Genomic DNA, 17,976 nt, shown 5'->3' with positions numbered 1-17,976 from the left:
AAAAATGTATCTACAATTATAGCTAGAAATTTTAACAACTCTATTAACAATTTTTTTTTAAAGACAGAGTCTTGCTCTGTCACTCAGGCTAGAGTACAGTGGTGCGATCTTGGCTCGCTATAACCTCTGCCTCCCAAGTTCAAGTAATTCTCTTGCTTCAGCTTCCCAAGAAGCTGGGACTACAGGCATGCACCGCTACGTCCAGTTGATTTTTGTACTATTTTAATAGAGACAGGGTTTCACTATATGTTGGCCAGGATGGTCTCGAACTCCTGACCTAAGGTGATCCACCCACCTCAGCCTCCCAAAACGCTGAGGTTATATGCATGAGCCACCATGCCCGGCCTCTATTAACAATTGATAGAGCAAGCAGACAGAAAGTTATAAGGGTACAGATGATTTGACCAATACTATCAGCCAACTTTACCTACTTAACATTCATAGAACACTGCACCCAAAAACAGAATTTTTTTTTAAATGCAAATGAAACATTTACCAAGATAGACTATATTCTGAACCACAAAACAAGTTGTAATACATTTCAGAGGATTCAAATCATATAAGGTATGTTATCTTAGAAATGAATAACAGGCTGGGCACGGTGGCTCATGCCTGTAATCTCAGCACTTTGGGAGGCCAAAGCATGCAGATCACCAGAGGTCAGGGGTTTGAGACCAGCCTGGTCAACATGGCAAAACCCCGTCTGTACTAAAAATTCAAAAATTAGCCAGGTGTGGTGGTGCCTGTAGTCCCAGCTACTTGGGAGGCTGAGGGAGAATTGCTTGAACCCAGGATCAATGTAATCTGTGTATCCTGGGCCCTCCATCCCAAGGACTGCCTTACAGATACAGCCAGTCCTCCTGAGATTAGAACTGAGGCCAACACAGGCAGGCAAAGGAGAAGGGTAGAAAAAGAAGAGGTTGGAGGTGGAGGATGAAGTGAGCCGAGATCACACCACTGCACTCCAGTGTGAGCAACAGAGCGACACTCCTTTTCAAGAAAAAAAAAAGAAATCAATAACAAAGATAGCTGGATAATCCCCCAAATGTTTGGAAACTAAACACTCTTCTAAATATTCCATGGGTCAAAGAAGAAATCAAAAGGGAAATTTAAAGATACTTTGAAGTGAATAACAATGAAAATACAACATATCAAAATTTTGTGGGATGCAGCTTTTTCTCTGGTGGCTTGACAGTGGAAAAGGGACAAACAAGAACTAACATGAGAAGAAACATTTACCAAGTACTTACAAGGTCTCATGCAAACATCATCTCAGCCTTGCTAGTAGCCTGTATGGTAGTGACAACAAACATCTAAGAGTTTCATATATTAATTTGCTTAATGTCATTACAATACTATAAGGTAGAGACCATTATTTACATTTTACAGACTCTGAGGGCACTGGTACACATGGTCATAGAGTCATTTGTCCAGTATCACATCGCTAGTAAGAGAAGGACCCTGTATTCAAACATAAGCAGTGGGCTCTGAGCCTATGCTCCCAACCACGACACTACCCAAGGTAAATATGAAGAAACCAGGCCCAGAGGCTTTAAGCACTCACCACAGTTACCCAGCTAATAAGTGGGATTCAAACCCAGCTCTGTTCAGCTCCAATGTCTCCTTTTTCCACCCTTCTCCTCTGCCTCCCTGTGTTGGCCTCAGTTCTAATCTCAGTAGGTCTGGCTGTATCTGTAAGGCAGTCCTTGGGGAGGAGGGCCCAGGATACACAGATTACAATTTCAAGGGATGTGGGGCAAGCACACCAGTAGTGAGCACAAGGTAAGAGGTAAGACACCTGAATAACTGCAAATGTCTGCTGAGGGCTTCGGTTCTTGATCCAAGTGGGTGAGACAAAAAGATTTGCGGAGGATGGAAGGGGGAAAACGTAAATAAAAATGCCAACACAGAGTTGTGAATGGAAACAATATACCCCAGAATCAGGAAGCCTGGTTATCACCCTGGCCAGTTCTAGAGGGTACTACTTGACAATGTCTGTGTCCAACAACAGCAAATGGAGATTGAGGAAGGCTGGAGACATTTATGAAGAGAAAGAAGTCTGGGCTTTGGAACCAGTTGCTCCTGGGTTAGAATCCCAACTCTGCAGTCCTACGCTGCTACTTATTTGCCCTGTGAGCCAGTTTCCTCATGTGTCAAATGGTACAATCATACCTTCTTAAAGAGTTATTAGGCCAGGCACAGTGGCTCACGCCTATAATCCCAGCACTTTGAGAGGCTGAGGTGGGCAGATCACTTAAGGTCAAGAGTTCAAGACCAGCCTGGCCAACATGGTGAAACTCTGTCTCTACTAAAAATACAAAAATTAGCTGGGCATGGTGGTATGTCCCTGTAATCTCAGCTGCTTGGGAGGCTGGGGCAGGAGAATTACCTGAACTTGGGAGGTGGAGGTTGCAGTGAGCTGAGATTGCACTACTGTACTCCAACCTGGGCAATAGAGCAATAGAGCAAGACTCTGTCTCCAAAAAAAAAAAAAAAAAAAAAGAGTTATTATGAAAATTATGCAATATGTATAAACAGTTAAGCTCAATATAATAAACCTACAATCAGAATTCAATAAATGATCACTGTTTTCATACTTGTTACTAGATACATGAGTTTGGTTAAAGCTGTGGAGAGTGCACACACATTTACAGCCTGAAGATATGTCCAAATCACACACAGCAGCAGAAATATGTTTACCCATTAACCCTGTAATTCGCTTCTGAGCACCTACTAGATGCCAAGCATGATACGAGGCCCTGGGAATGCAAAGCCCTCATAGAGCTTATATTCTAGCTACGGAAACAAATGTTTAATAACCATTTCAGACGCAGTTATATGATTTCAGTGGGGTTACACAAAACAGAAGAGTACTTGAATGGTACTTGAATGGGATGTAACAGTGGATGGAAGATCCGGTCCAGCATGAGAAACCAGGAAGACTTCTCCAAGGAAAGATGTGTAGTCTAACATCTCAGAAACAGAAGCACTCCCTCTCCATGTGATGCCCTTTGCTGCCTTGGAACTTTGAAGAGTCCCCACCAGCAAGAAGGCCCTCACCAGATGCAGCCTCTCAACCTTAGACTTCCTAGCCTCCAGAACTATAAGAATAATATTTATTTTCTTTATAAGTTACCCAGTCTCAGATATTTAGTTATAGAAATGGCAAATGGACTAAGATACCATATGACCCAGAAATTCCACTCCTAGGCATATAAGTAATACCCAAGAGAAATGAAAAATATGTTGACATAAAAACTTGTATACAAATGTTCACAGCAACATTTCAAAACAGCCAAGAAGTGAAAACAATCCAAATGTTCATCAACTGATAAGTGGACAAACAAAAATGTGGTATATGCATACATTAGAATATTATTCAGCCATAAAACAGAATGAAGAAATGATATGTGCTGTAACATAAACGGACCTTGAAAACATGGTGCTCAGTGAAGGAAGTCAGACTCAAAAAGCCACATAATGTATGATGCTATTTATATGAAAAGTCCATCATAGGCAAACCCAGAGACAGAATGAATAAATAAACAAACAAATTTTAAAAAGCAAAAGAGAGCTGGGTGAAAAAAAGGGCAGGGGATATGTGAGGCAAGGAGTCGATGGTCATGTGAAAGAACCTGAAAAGCAAAAGGGAAAAGGCTAAAAAAAAAAAAGAGAGAGAGAGAGAGAGAGAGAGAGAGAGACAGACAGACTGGAAAGGAGGGGAGGGCCTTGTAGAACAGGTTTCCACAGCTGAGTGCTGATGAGATACCCTGGTTTCCACGGAAGGGCACAGATGAGATACCCTGTCAGGCCGGCTGGCTCTAGATTTCTTTTTTTTTTTTTTTTTTTTTTTTTGAGACGGAGTTTCGCTCTTGTTACCCAGGCTGAAGTGCAATGGCGCGATCTCGGCTCACCGCAACCTCCGCCTCCTGGGTTCAGGCAATTCTCCTGCCTCAGCCTCCTGAGTAGCTGGGATTACAGGCACGCGCCACCATGCCCAGCTAATTTTTGTATTTTTAGTAGAGACGGGGTTTCACCATGTTGACCAGGATGGTCTCGATCTCTTGACCTCGTGATCCACCCACCTCGGCCTCCCAAAGTGCTGGGATTACAGGCTTGAGCCACCGCGCCCGGCCAGGCTCTAGATTTCTAAGGTTTATGGACTGGGAACTGAAAACAGGACGGGCCCAGGCGCCCCCTGCTGTCAGACGGGCTAGGCAGCTTACCACGTAGGTGGGTCATCAGAGGCCTGTCATCGATCAGCTCCAGGTGCTGCCAGACCCACTTGTGGTAGGAAGGGGAGGCAGCAAGGTCCAACAGCCGCAGGACTTCACAGCTGCCCTGAAAATAGCAATGGACACAGCAAAAGGGTTAATCCCTAAGGCTCCAAGCAGGCCAGGATTTGAAGAAAATTTCTCTGAATTGCATCTTATCTTGTTTTATTTGCTTAATGCAAGTGGTTTTGGGTTTTTTCTTTTTTGTTTTTGTTTTTTTTTTTGAGACAGAGTTTCACTCTTGTTACCCAGGCTGGAGTGCAATGGTGTGATCTCGGCTCACCGCAACCTCCGCCTCCTGGGTTCAAGCAATTCTCCTGCCTCAGCCTCCTGAGTAGCTGGGATTACAGGCACACGCCACCATGCCCAGCTTATTTTTTGTATTTTTAGTAGAGACAGGGTTTCACCATGTTGACCAGGATGGTCTCGATCTCTTGACCTCGTGATCCACCCGCCTCAGCCTCCCAAAGTGCTGGGATTACAGGTTTGAGCCACTGCGCCCAGCCTGTTTTTGTTTGTTTTTGTTTTTGTTTTGAGATAGAGTCTCACTTTGTCACCCAAGCTGGATAGAGTGTAATGGGGCAATCTCGGCTCACTGCAACCTCTGCCTCTTGAGTTCGAGTGATTCTCCTGCCTCAACCTCCTGAGTAGCTGGGATTATAGACATGTGCCATCATGCCTGGCTATTTTGTATTTTTAGTAGAGACAGAGTTTCACCATGTTGGCCAGGCTGGTCTCGAACTCTTGACATCAAATGATCTGCCTGCCTCAACGTCCCAAAGTGCTGGGATTACAGGCATGAGCCACCGCACCCACCCTGGTTCTTTTTTTTATTTTATTTTTTAAATGAAAGTGTTATTTACCCACCATAAGAAGTTCAAGTAACTGAAGAAGCATAAGAACTAAATATAAGCCAGGCACAGTGGCTCACACCTGTAACCACAGTACTTTGGGAGACTGAGGCAGGAACATCACTTGAGCCCAGGAGTTCAAGACAAGCCTGGCCAACATGGCAAAAATACAAAACTATTTTGTCTCTACTAAAAATACAAAAATTAAGCCAGACACGGTGGTTTATGCCTGTAATCCCAGCACTTTGGGAGGCCAAGGTGGGTGGATCACCTGAGGTTAGGAGTTCAAGACCAGCCTGACCAACATGGAGAAACCCCATCTCTACTAAAAATACAAAATTAGCTGGGTGTGGTGGCAGGTGCCTATAATCCCAGCTACTCGGGAGGCTGAGGCAGGAGAATCGCTTGAACTGTGGAGACAGAGGTTGCAGTGAGCTGAGATTGCACCATTGCACTCCAGCCTGGGCAACAAAAGCAAAACTCCCTCTCAAAAAAAAAAAAAGAAAAAAATTAGCTGGGCGTGGTGGTGCATGCTGTAGTCCCAGCAACATAAGTTCTTTGTAACTGTTCTCATAATTTTTCTATAAATTTAAAATTATTCCAAAATTAAGTTTAAAAATATTCAGACCAAACAGAAAAACATAGAGAAAGTAAAAACTACATTAATTCTGACACCCAGAAATAACCAGTAGTAACATATTAGTGAAAATTATTTCAAACTTTTCTCTATGAACATGTAAGATGTATATCTTCCCAAGCATCAGAGAAAGAAAAAAAGATGTATATCTACAATCTTTTATCAATGAGTTCATGTATGTAAAACAGACTCTTGTAATTTTTTTAGAAACTCAATAATATATCAAAGACCAGGCCGGGCGCGGTGGCTCACGCCTATAATCCCAGCACTTTGGGAGGCCGAGGTGGGTGGATCACGAGGTCAAGAGATCGAGACCATCCTGGTCAACATGGTGAAACCCCGTCTCTACTAAACATACAAAAAATTATCTGAGCATGGTGGCGTGCACCTGTAATCCCAGCTACTCGGGAGGCTGAGGCAGGAGAATTGCTTGAACCCGGGAGGCGGAGGCTGCAGTGAGAAGATTGCACCATTGCACTCCAGCCTGAGTAACAAGAGGGAAACTCCACCTCAGAAAAAAAAAAAAAAAATTGAGATATATATCTATCTCAAAGACCTCTTTTCATGCCAAACAACATGGTTCTGTAGTATCATTTTTTTTTTTTTTTTTTTTTTTTTTTTTTTTTTTTTTTTTTTTTTTTTTTTGAGACGGAGTTTTGCTCTTGTTACCCAGGCTGGAGTGCAATGGCGCCATCTCGGCTCACCGCAACCTCCGCCTCCTGGGTTCAGGCAATTCTCCTGCCTCAGCCTCCTGAGTAGCTGGGATTACAGGCACGTGCCACCATGCCCAGCTAATTTTTTGTATCTTTAGTAGAGACGGGGTTTCACCAGGTTGACCAGGATGGTCTCGATCTCTTGACCTCGTGATCCACCCGCCTCGGCCTCCCAAAGTGCTGGGATTACAGGCTTGAGCCACCGCGCCCGGCTGTAGTATCATTTTTAAGGGCTACATATTATTCTATGTACACCATAATTTACAAAATTTAAAATAACAAGTATTCAGTTGAGCAAAAGAAGTCAGACACAAGGAGTACACACTGTTATGATTCCATTTATATGAAGTTCAAAAACATGCAAAAGTCATGAGTGGTAAGCTTTGTGGGGGGATTCTGTCTAGGAAGGAGCACAAGAGAGCCTTCTGGAGTAGTCGAAATGTTCTTTATCTTGATTTGGGCAATGATCACACAGGTGTATACATATATAAAAACTTATGAAGCTGTAAAGTTTAGATTTGAAATCCTTATGCATTTTTTTTTTTTTTTTTTTTTGAGACACAGAGGAACTGCAAGTCCCAGAGAAACAACATAAGCCTGGTTTCCTCAAGTATTTAGTGAGTCTTCAATTGTATCTATGGAGAAAACAGTTCCACTACGTGTCCCTCAATAATAAACTGTTAGAAATGAGTTGATAGTGGACATTAAGTTTTCAATGCGAAAAGAAAATCTCCAGCTTTCGGAGGTCCCTAGGGTGTCCAGCCACTCGCAGCTGATTTTGCCCTCTAGTGGCAATATGAGTTAACTACAAGAGTCGGGACAGCTTGATCTTCAGAGATGAACACTCAAAACGTTGACCAAGCCTGGTGCGGTGGCTCAAGCCTGTAATCCCAGCACTTTGGGAGGCCGAGGCGGGTGGATCACGAGGTCGAGAGATAGAGACCATCCTGGTCAACATGGTGAAACCCCGTCTCTACTAAAAATACAAAAAATTAGCTGGGCATGGTGGCGTGTGCCTGTAATCCCAGCTACTCAGGAGGCTGAGGCAGGAGAATTGCCTGAACCCAGGAGGCGGAGGTTGCAGTGAGCCAAGATCCCGCCATTGCACTCCAGCCTGGGTAACAAGAGCGAAAACTCCATCTCAAAAAAAAAAAAAAAAAAAAAAAAAAAAAAAAAAAAAAAAAACGTTGACCAAGCAGGAAAAAAAAAAAAAAGAAAGAAAGAAAGAAAAGAGCAGTCCTTTAGAGGGGGCTGGTGCTTCTCATTTCCAGCCAGAGGTGGGGGCTATACCAAAATATGGTTTAGTGTTACCTGATCCTCTGAATTCTCAAAAGCCAGAAATCAGAATTTTTATGTAAAATCTTCATATTGATGATTAAATCAGACTTCATAAAACACTATAAAGAACAAACCAGACTCATCTTCTGGCCAAGAGCGCCCTACCTTGCTGTCCTTTAGTGACTTCCACATTATGTTTCTCAGAATGAAGGCTCAGCACACCTGCATAAGAATCCCCTGCAGCACTTATTCAACTGCAGATTCCAGAGTTAATGAATCAATCTCTGGGGTTAGACAGCAATCTGCCTTTTTAAAAAACACCCTATGTATTTGTATGCTTACCAAAATTTGAGAATTCCTTCCTTTGGGCAGAGGTTCTCATACATCAGTGTCCTTTGGAATCACCTGGAAGCCTCGTTAAAACACAGATCACTGAGCCCTTCCTCCTAGAGTTATGGATTGAGTAGCTCTTGGGGGGCCTGAGAATTTGCATTTTGAAATGAGTTCCCAGCTGGGCATGGTGACTCACGCCTGTAATCCCAGTACTTTGGAAGGCTGAGGCAGGCTGAACACCTGAGGGTCAGGAGTTCGAGACCGGCCTGGCCAAGATGGTGAAACCCTGTCTCTACTAAAAATACAAAAATTCGCTGGGTATGGTGGCAGATGCCTGTAATCCCAGCTACTTGGGAGGCTGATACAGGAGAATCACTGGAACCTGGGAGGCAGAGGTTGCAGTGAGCCAAGATCATGCCATTGCACTCCAGCCTGGGCAACAAGAGTGAAACTCCATCTCAGAAAAAAAAAGAAGAGGAAGAGGAAGAAGAAAGAAGGAGAAAAAGAAGGAGAAGAGGAAGAAGAGGAAGAGGAAGAAGAAAGAGAAGAAGAAGAAAGCAAGGCAAGGTGGCTCACGCCTGTAATCCCAGCACTTTGGGAGGCTGAGGTGGGCGGATCACCTGAGGTCAGGAGTTCGAGACTAGCCTGACCAATATGGTGAAATCCTGTCTTAAAAAATAAAAAATAAAAAAAAGAAGAAGAGGAGGAGGAGGAGGAAGAAGAAATAATAATGAGTTCCCAAGTACTGCTGGTGCTGCCGCTGGTCCAATCACAGCACTTTGAGAACCACTGGATTGTGGGAGGAATGCTCACTGAAGAAGCATTTGCTAAACTGATTCTCATCCTTAAACAGACTTTACAGGGTGAGTGGTTCCATTTCATGGATGAAGCAATGGAGGCAAAACAGATGAAGATCCACCCCCAACTTTCTGCTAGTCAGAATGTAATCATTATTCTGATTAAAGAAAATACTGGAAAGAATTTCTGTCCCTCACCATACATCCCCCATCTTTCCTGACTATATAGTATCAAAGAGCTTAGAGTTAAATTTGGAGACATGGCAGAGGTGATCACCTCAAAATTTTAGCAAAGAAGAACCAAATATGGAGGAGAAGGAAATTTCAATTGATATCCAGCAATAAATCTTTTGCTACTTATATTAACTAGACTTGATTCTGTTCTCTGGGACTGAGTCTAAAACAACAACACACACACCACTCCCCTGGTGGTGCTGGCAAGTTTAACAACCAGCTCTCCTGAAAACCATATGCCTGTATATGAACTTTATTGTTACAAAGAATGTGTTACACACAATTTATAAATAATAAAATATATCATACAAGAAAATAAAAAATATATATACCATGCAGGAAATTCTATACAGCCAATCAGCTCTCACAGATTCTTTTTTTTTTTTTTTTTTAATAGAGACAGGGTTTCACCATGTTGGCCAGGATGGTCTCAATCTCTTGACCTCGTGATCCGCCTGCCTCGGCCTCCCAAAGTGCTAGGATTACAGGTGTGAGCCACTGTGCCCGGCCTCTCACAGAATTCTTTTGTGGATTTTGGCTGAACTCTTACAGTTTATACTTGCAACTCAACCATGATTGGACAAATGAAGTTGCATCCCAATCCAGTCTCTTCCCAATAAATTCAATGTTATTAAATCTGACTTGTGATATACTGTTCTATTTCTCACACTCACATGATTTTTTCTTTCTTTTTTTTTTTTTTTTTTTTTTTTTTTTTTTTTTTTTTTTTGAGATGGAGTCTTGCTCCCATCAGGCTTGAGTGCAGTGTTGCAATCTCAGCTCACTGCAACCTTCACCTCCTGGGTTCAAGTGATTCTCATTCCTCAGCCTTCTGAGTAGCTGGGATTAAAAGTAGGTGCCACCAAGCCCAATTGCCATGTATCTTAATGTCTCCAGCCGCACTCTGAGAGAGGCAGGCATCTTACAGCTGGGACATGAAAACTCAGAAAAGGGAGTGAATTGCACAGGTTGCAGAAAGGGGCTTGGACTCTGACCATCAGGTCACAGGACATGATCTTAGGCATGCTCCTCAGAGGTTCACCCTCACCCAACCTTCAGCCTTCTCACCTTGCTGATAAACATGATAAAGGACGACTCTATAAAGTCTTTTGAGATCAGCTGCCCATATGAGAACTTCTCTATCTTTGCCACGGCTACGAGCTGCCAGAGCTTCTTATCAGACCATGATGCAAACAGATCCATCTTCCTGTGGGAAAAGCCTGTTAGAATTCATCACCTCCACCACACAAGGTGCTCAGACCTTAGCAATCTACAGAGAGCACATGCTCTTCTCCAGTGGAAGATGACCAGGTGAAAGAATTTACTGCTACCTGCCTGATCACCTGGCCTTGCCTGTAGCCACTATCACCTTGGCTATCACCTGCTATCGCCTTAGCTCTCTGCACCATTCCCAAGGCCCTCCCTTCCAGCCTAGCTCCCCTCTTTGCTGCTGCTCAGATGCCCCTGGGTGATCCAGCCTCTGTGATTTTCTCACCTCTGCTCCTCTTTCCAAGAAACTTCTTCTCCTCCAGCCCTGCCACCCCTCTCCTCCGTGGCTCATGAAGCTAGTCCCCACTCCAGCTCATGGCTGTTCTGTTCCCTAGCTTAGTGGTTCTGGTCCTACCTTTGCTTTGGGGAGCTCATCCAACCCCTGTCTCCCCTGGCCTGCTGACTTCAAATACTCAGCTCTGGGCCTGAGGAGGAGGACATGTCTGGACTCCCCTCTTTCTGCCTGTTGTTCCCCATGGTTGAGGCCACCCCACAGTGACTGCCCTTCCCCTGACCTTGACCACCACCTTCACAGGCTTGTCTGTCTTCATATGTGGCTCCAAGGGTTGACAACAATCATCTCAGATTTTCTCACCTCCCACAGGTTAAGGGCTCCAAACTTAACTGACTCAGGTGGACTGAGTTCATTATATCAGGCTAACACAAGGTGACTCAGGCCTCAATGTGCACCTGGCACCAGAGGTGAACACAGTCAGTGCCATGCCTGGGACAAAGGTCTGGAGACACCAGAAGAAAAGTAGGGCCACCATAGAAGGAGTACCTACCATACACCAACCACTGGGCTACATACTTCCTATGATCATCCCATTCCATGCTCACAATGGCCTTGGGAGAAGGGTATTCTTATACCCATTTTACAGAGCAGGAGGCTAAAGCACAGAAAAATGACATGACCTATCCAGGGTCACATTGCTGATAACCTAAGAGCTGAGATTGGACCCAGACCTATTTTTCCACAGTGAAAAAAAAAAGAACAGGTTCTCCCTTTAGGACTAAATCCCCACTTTTCTAGGGGATGGAACTACCTCCCTCAGCCCCAACCACAGGAACCAGACCCCTTGGCCGTCTCACCTCTCTGTAGCTATGCAGCCCTACAACCTGAATTTTCAGGCCAGTGCAGATACTTTGTTGGACTTTTACTCTTTTACATAAAGGCAAATAACTAAATAGTAATTAAATGAGATTTCATTTGTATATCCTTATATGGCCTTTCATGTACATAAGTATTTGAAAAACAAAAAATTTTTGCTATGTATGAGTTCTGCTTTTAGTTCTGCTTACTTTCTAACTCACACATGGTTGTAATTATTTATATCCTGTTATTCACCTTACTCAATATTTATTTGTTGAGCACCTGCATGTGTCTGGCAGTGTGACAACATAAGGATTACAGTAGTGACAAAGACAGAGCTGGTCCCTGTCACCATATTGTTTACTGTCTGAGGGGGGCATATAAACCGTAAAGAAATTACTATGCAATCAAGAATTATAGTTTGGGCTGGGCACGGTGACTTACGCCTGCAATCCCAGCACTTTGGGAGGCCGAGGCAGGCAGATCACTTGAGGTCAGGAGTTCGAGACGCCCCTGGCCAACACAGTGAAACTCTGTCTCTACTAAAAATACCAAAAAATTAGCCAGCAGTGATGGCACATGCCTGTAATTCCAGCTATGTGGGAGGCTGAGGCAGAAGGATTGCTTGAACCCAGGAGGTGAAGTTCGCAGTGAGCTGAGATTGCGCCACTGCACTCCAGCCTGGGCGACAGAGCAAGACCCTGCCTCAAAAAAGAAAAAGAATTACAGTTCAGGCTGGGCATGGGGGCTGTAATCCTAACACTTTAGGAGGCCAAAGCTGCAGGATCACTTGAGACCAGGAGTTCAAGACCAGCCTGGGCAACATAACAAGACTCCGTCTCTACAAATAATAGAAAAATTAGCTGAATGTGGCAGCGCATCTGTAGTCCTAGCTACTAGAACAGTGCTCTGTCACCCAGACTGGAGTGCAATGATGTGATCACAACTCACCACAGCCTCAAACTCCTGGGCCCAAGTGACCCTCCCACCTCAGCCTCCCAAGCAGCTGAAACTATAGGTACGTATCACCACATTCAGCTAATTTTTTTTTTTTTTAGACGGAGTTTCGCTCTTGTTGCCCAGGCTGGAGTGCAATGGCGCGATCTCGGCTGACCGCAACCTCCGCCTCCTGGGTTCAGGCAATTCTCCTGCCTCAACCTCCTGTGTAGCTGGGATTACAGGCACGAGCCACCATGCCCAGCTAATTTTTTTTTTTTTTTTTTTTTGTATTTTTAGTAGAGACGGGGTTTCACCATGTTGACCAGAATGGTCTCGATCTCTTGACCTCGTGATCCATCTACCTCGGCCTCCCAAAGTGCTGGGATTACAGGTGTGAGCCACAGTGCCCAGCCCAGCTAATTTTTTTTTAAAGTTTTTACTTTGTAGGGACAGGATCTCACTATGTTGCCCAGGCTGGTCTTGAACTCCTGGGCTCAAGGGTCCTCCCACCTTGGCCTCCCAAAGTGCTGGGATTACAGGAGTGAGCCACTGTGCCCAGTCCCAAGTTCACTATTTTTACTATTATTATCAATAAGAAAGGGATATTTGAGCTGAGGCCTGAAGGTATAGTAGGAGTTTGCAGACAGAGAAAGTCGGTGGGAGGTGGGACTTCTCTGCATCCAAGACAGAACAGCAACCAGTATGTTTCCCACCAGGCCTAGGACGGACAAAGTCAAGCACCTAATAACACATAAGGGAAGAAAAATGTTGAATGAAGGTAGAGTTACCTAAAAAATTCAAACCGACACTGAGCATCCTTCTGAACTTCCTGGTCCAGCTTATAAGCAAAGAAGTCCTCCCTGTCAACAACCAGGAACTCCGTTTCTTCCATACAGACAATGGTGGCCCTCCTCACTGAAGCATCCAGAAGGCCCATTTCCTGTTAGGTGGACAGGGCAAGGGCAAGTGTGAAGCCACCTCCACTTCCTGTTCTCAGCCTTACACACATCTTCCCTGCCTCCATCTTCCCCCTGAATTCTCTCCTCCCCAGACTGCATGTTCCCCAGCCCCCTCTATCCTCCTGCACATTCTTCCACTGGGGCCCACTCCCCTTCTTCTTAATCTGCTGCTTATGGAAAAAGAGGCAACAGGCCTGAACAGGCCAGAGGGTAAGAAGCTGGAGAGGCCTCGATGTGGAGTCACTGCATCTCTAAAGGGCTGTATCAGGAACATACTCCTTAAACATCACAGATGAAGAGGCTGATCTTGGTCCAACTCAATTGGCATTTGACAGGTAAGGGCACTGGGGCCCACACGGGACAATGACGTGTACAGAGTACTAGGCAAGACTGGGCCTGGCTGAGAGGTTCTAGCAGGAGTCCTGTCACCTCCACCCATTCCACTCCAGGAAGCCAGGTCCTTTCCCTGGGCTTACCCCAAAACAGCTACCCTTGCGCAGCAATATCGGATGGGGATCTAGGAAGGCACTGCTGCCGTCATCATCCTTGGTTACTGCAACTGTGCCCAGGTAGATGAAATAAAAGCTGTTGCCCTTCTGCCCCTTCTTGATGATCACACGCCTGCGACCAAACCTGGGAAAAGACTATTGCCAGTTGATTGGGTAGTGACATGGGGGCCAGTCCACACTGGGAGGAGCTCTGGACTGGTTGTGCTCTTTGCTCTGGGGTATAAGAGCACAGACTTGTACCAGAAGGGCCATCAGGACAGCCCAGCCCTGCCAATCAAGCTGGAGACTTTCACTGACATTTATCCCATTGCCTGCCTCGGTTGGAATGAAGCTTCTTGAGAGCAGAGCGTTTGCTGGTCTGGGTAGCTGCTGTGTGTGCTTCGGCACAGTGAATGCTCAGTGAACATAGTGGAATAAATGAGTGAACACATGCTGAAAGCAATGAATGGGTTACTAGAGTCCCTAAACAATTAAAAGGACTGGCTTTAGCATTAGCCCAGGATCCAAATCCTGGCTCTGCTGTTAGCTGTGTGACACTGAGCAATGGACATCCCCTCTCTGATCCTTGGTTTCTCTTGTCTGTAAAATGCAGATGAGTATACCTAGAAGAGACACAGATAATGGTCTCATCATAATTACCAGCAGCTCACTACCCAACTGGGCACCCTTAGGGTAGAGGTGCCCAGGTCCAGAGCAAACAAGGAGTTCTTAAACTCAAAGGGAAGTTTCTGTATTTCATATGCAAGTCCAAATCTCAATTCTTTCAATTTTTATTCATTTCCTTCATTCATTCAGCAAGTTAAATAAATATCAACTGTGTCTGTTAGGCACAGTGAGGTCAGGTGTGGTGGTACACATGTGTAATCCCAGCACTTTGGGAGGCCAAGGTGGGAGGATCGTTTGAGCCTAGGAGTTTGAGAGCAGCCTGGGCAACAAGATGAAAACCATCTCTACAAAAAATATAAAGAGTAACCAGGTGTGGTCATGCATACCTGTAGTCCCACCTACCTGAAAGGCTGAGGTGGGAAGATCACCTGAGCCTGGGAGTTTAGGGCTATGGTGAGCCATGATCACACCATTGCATCTGGCCTGGTGATGCTGTCTCAAAATAAATTAAAAAATAGGCACAATGAACAACACAGACTTTGTTTTCAAAATTATGGTCACATACAGGATGTAAAAGAGGTTTTAAAGTGCTTTAAGAGATGTCAGTGCAGGCTATTTGGGGAGCACAGAGAAGGGGCCTTTATCCCAGCTTAGGAAGGTCAGACAGGGCTCTAGCATGGTACCTGGAGTGAGTCATCCTGGTGGACAAAGAGATGGAAGAGGGTACCAGGCACAGGGACTACCATGGCCAAAGGTGCAGAGGTGGCCCGAAGTATGACACATTCAAGGAATACTGTGCACTTCATAGATAATATGTACTTCACGGGAAAGGAAAATGGGAGAAGAAGGCAAGGTCAGGGAGTGGTAGGAGAGAAATTCAACTGTTCCATCATAAAGGGCCTTCAAAGCCCAGCTAAGTTTGGCTTTTACCCAGTAGACAATGGGGAGCCAAAAAGTCTGCCCTTTAGTCTCTGCCAGGACTGATGAGCAGCCACTGTAGAAGTGCCCTGATGGCAGGGCCATTTCCCCCAACTCTGAGCTCATCGTCCTGCATTCAGCAGGTCCTCCTCTTCCTCCTTCCCTCACACTGTTACCTTCTATTCATTCCTGACTCGCTGGCTTGACCAGCAGCAGGGGAACCAACACCCTGCTCAGGGTGAATGATATGCCCTTTGTTTCATCAGTTTGTTCATGTTGCTCCCCTTCCTGGAATGGTCTTCCCTCTCTTCTCCACTATTCAGATCCTTTCAGGAACTCAAATGCTATTTCCTCCAGGAAGCCTTCCCTGACCCAGCCCCCAGCAGCATCTCTCCCCTTCTGACCTTTTAGAGTACCCACTGGCCTCATGATTCTGTGGCAAACTCCTAAGGGAAAGGATCAGGGGATGGACAGAGGACCACGCTAGCCTGGAGTCAGTACTGTCCAGGCTCCATTCTGGCTGTGGGCTTGATGAGCTACAAACCAGTATCAACCCAGAATCTTTATCAACGTAGGAAAGAGGCAGGCCAGGCACAGTGGTACACTTCTGTAATCCCAGCATTTTGGGAAGCTAAGGTGGGAGAATCACTTGAGCTCAGGAGTTCAAGACGAGCCTGAGCAACATAGTGAGACTTCGTCTCTACAAAAAATAAAAAATAAAATTAGCCAGGAATGGTGACACCAGCTACTAAGGAGGCTGATGTGGGAAGCTCACATGAGCCTGGGAGGTAGAGGCTGCAGTGAGCTGTGATTGCACCACTGCATTCAAGCCTGGCTGACATGACAAGACCCACCTCAAAAAATAATAATAATCAAAAAAGAAAGAGATGGCCTAGGTGACAATGACCAGCTGGGAGACAGCAGGAATATTTAGCTAGGAAATGATATTTTGAAGATGAGGGAGCAAGGGTCAGTGTTCATTGAGTAAAGATGACTAGAGCGAGAGCCAGAAAGACCCTCAGACACTATCAAGTTCAACCAACACTTTTGGGACGGGGAAAGGGGGACTCAAGGAGCCCGCAGCTTGCTGAAGGCCAAAGCAAGACATAATCAAGTCAACGCTAGAACCTGAATATTTGAGAGCAGACATCTGTTGCTTTTGCCGTCAAGCATTCTGGTCACATTTTTCAACCAACCACAGCCTGATTATCCTTTGGGGAAACGACCCTTCCTCAACTCTCAATCAGAGAGCATCACTGACCTCAGTGATAATTCAAGCAAAGTCAAGCTGGTTCAGAAACAATTCATCCCAAGCTCTGATGAGACTGATTGAAAAGAGTTTTTCTTTCTTTCCATCAGACTAAAACTAAAAAGATAAGTTTGGAGCTGAGACTGCAGCAGCCATCTCACCACTATGAGGGGAGAGCTGGCGGAGGATGATGCTGATATGAACAACGTGCCTAGAGATAGAGAGAGACAGGTAGACACTGTGCCCCTGAATTCCAGCCAGCCTGAAGCTGGAGAACTGTCCCAGGACTTTGCAGATACAAGAACCATGAATACGTTCCCTTAAGCTGGGTTTTCGAATATTTGCAACTGGAAGAATCCTGTCTAAGATGCTAATTCCCAGTCCCAGAAATAAACCACAACTAGCAGAGGTCTTTCACAATAACCACCTTAATTGATCTTCCCCCAAATCTTATTAATATCCTTAATAAAATTCATAAAATCTATATTATTATCCTTATTTCACTGATGTGGATTCTGGGCTCAGAAAGGTTAAGTGGCTTGCCTGAGGTTACATGGGGCACATCAGGTATTAAATTCCAGAGTTTCAGCTGGACAGTGGCTCACACCTGTAATCTCAGCACTTAGGGAAGCTGAGACAGGAGGGTAGCTTGAGCTGAGGAGTTCAAGACCAGACTGGGCAAAACAGCAAAAACTCATCTCTACTAAAAACAAATTTAAAAGAAATAACTGGGTGTGGTGTGCCTGTAGTCCCAGCTACTCTGGAGGCTGAGGCAGGAGGATCACTTGAGCCTGGGAAGTCCAGGCTACAGGGAGCTTTGACCATGCCCTTGTACTACAGCCTGGGTGGCAGAGCAAGACCCTGTCAACAAAAACTCCAGAGCTTCTAGTGCCACAATTCTTTTTCTTTCCATGATACCACTCTACCTGGCATAGAATCTTACTTTATAGACAGTGGTGACTCACTCTTCATCACTGGGCTAGAACAAAGCAAATGGTCCCCTCTGCCTGGAATGTACTCATCTACATTTCCACCTGTCAAAGCTACCTATTCAAACATAACTTCTATGAAACTCTTGACCAAACCAGCTGGGAACATCTGCACTGATCACAAAGGGTCCGAAAATCTGTAGTTAGTTGTACTTACGCCTTAGATTGTGACCTCCATAAAGGAAGATATTAGGGTACAAACCTATAGTCACCTTAAATCTTGGGTTTTCTTTTTTAAAAAAATTTTTTGAGACAGAGTCTTGCTCTGTCACCAGGCTGGAGTGCAGTGGCATGATCTTGGCTCACTGCAACCTCCACCTCCCGGGTT

The 17,976-nt window shown here is 45.0% G+C and overlaps 1 protein-coding gene across 2 annotated transcripts in view; it reads right to left on the bottom strand.

The window, feature by feature from the left end:
* The window catches only part of CNBD2 (cyclic nucleotide binding domain containing 2), a 71,235-nt gene that overhangs the window by 28,027 nt on the left and 25,232 nt on the right, over positions 1-17,976 (bottom strand). For both annotated transcript variants that reach the window (XM_074406450.1, XM_039479287.2), the window contains 4 exons: positions 13,854-14,010; positions 13,207-13,358; positions 10,186-10,324; positions 4,227-4,341 (listed from right to left, as the gene is read on the bottom strand). In XM_074406450.1, the coding sequence (XP_074262551.1) occupies positions 4,227-4,341; positions 10,186-10,324; positions 13,207-13,358; positions 13,854-14,010 (563 nt within the window). The remainder of the gene's footprint in view (positions 1-4,226; positions 4,342-10,185; positions 10,325-13,206; positions 13,359-13,853; positions 14,011-17,976) is intronic.

This window comes from Saimiri boliviensis, chromosome 9 (assembly GCF_048565385.1).
Source record: "Saimiri boliviensis isolate mSaiBol1 chromosome 9, mSaiBol1.pri, whole genome shotgun sequence".
In the NCBI taxonomy this organism is placed as follows: domain Eukaryota; kingdom Metazoa; phylum Chordata; class Mammalia; order Primates; family Cebidae; genus Saimiri; species Saimiri boliviensis.
Note: the sequence above shows the minus strand (reverse complement) of the source record. Positions and strands in the feature narration are given on the sequence as shown.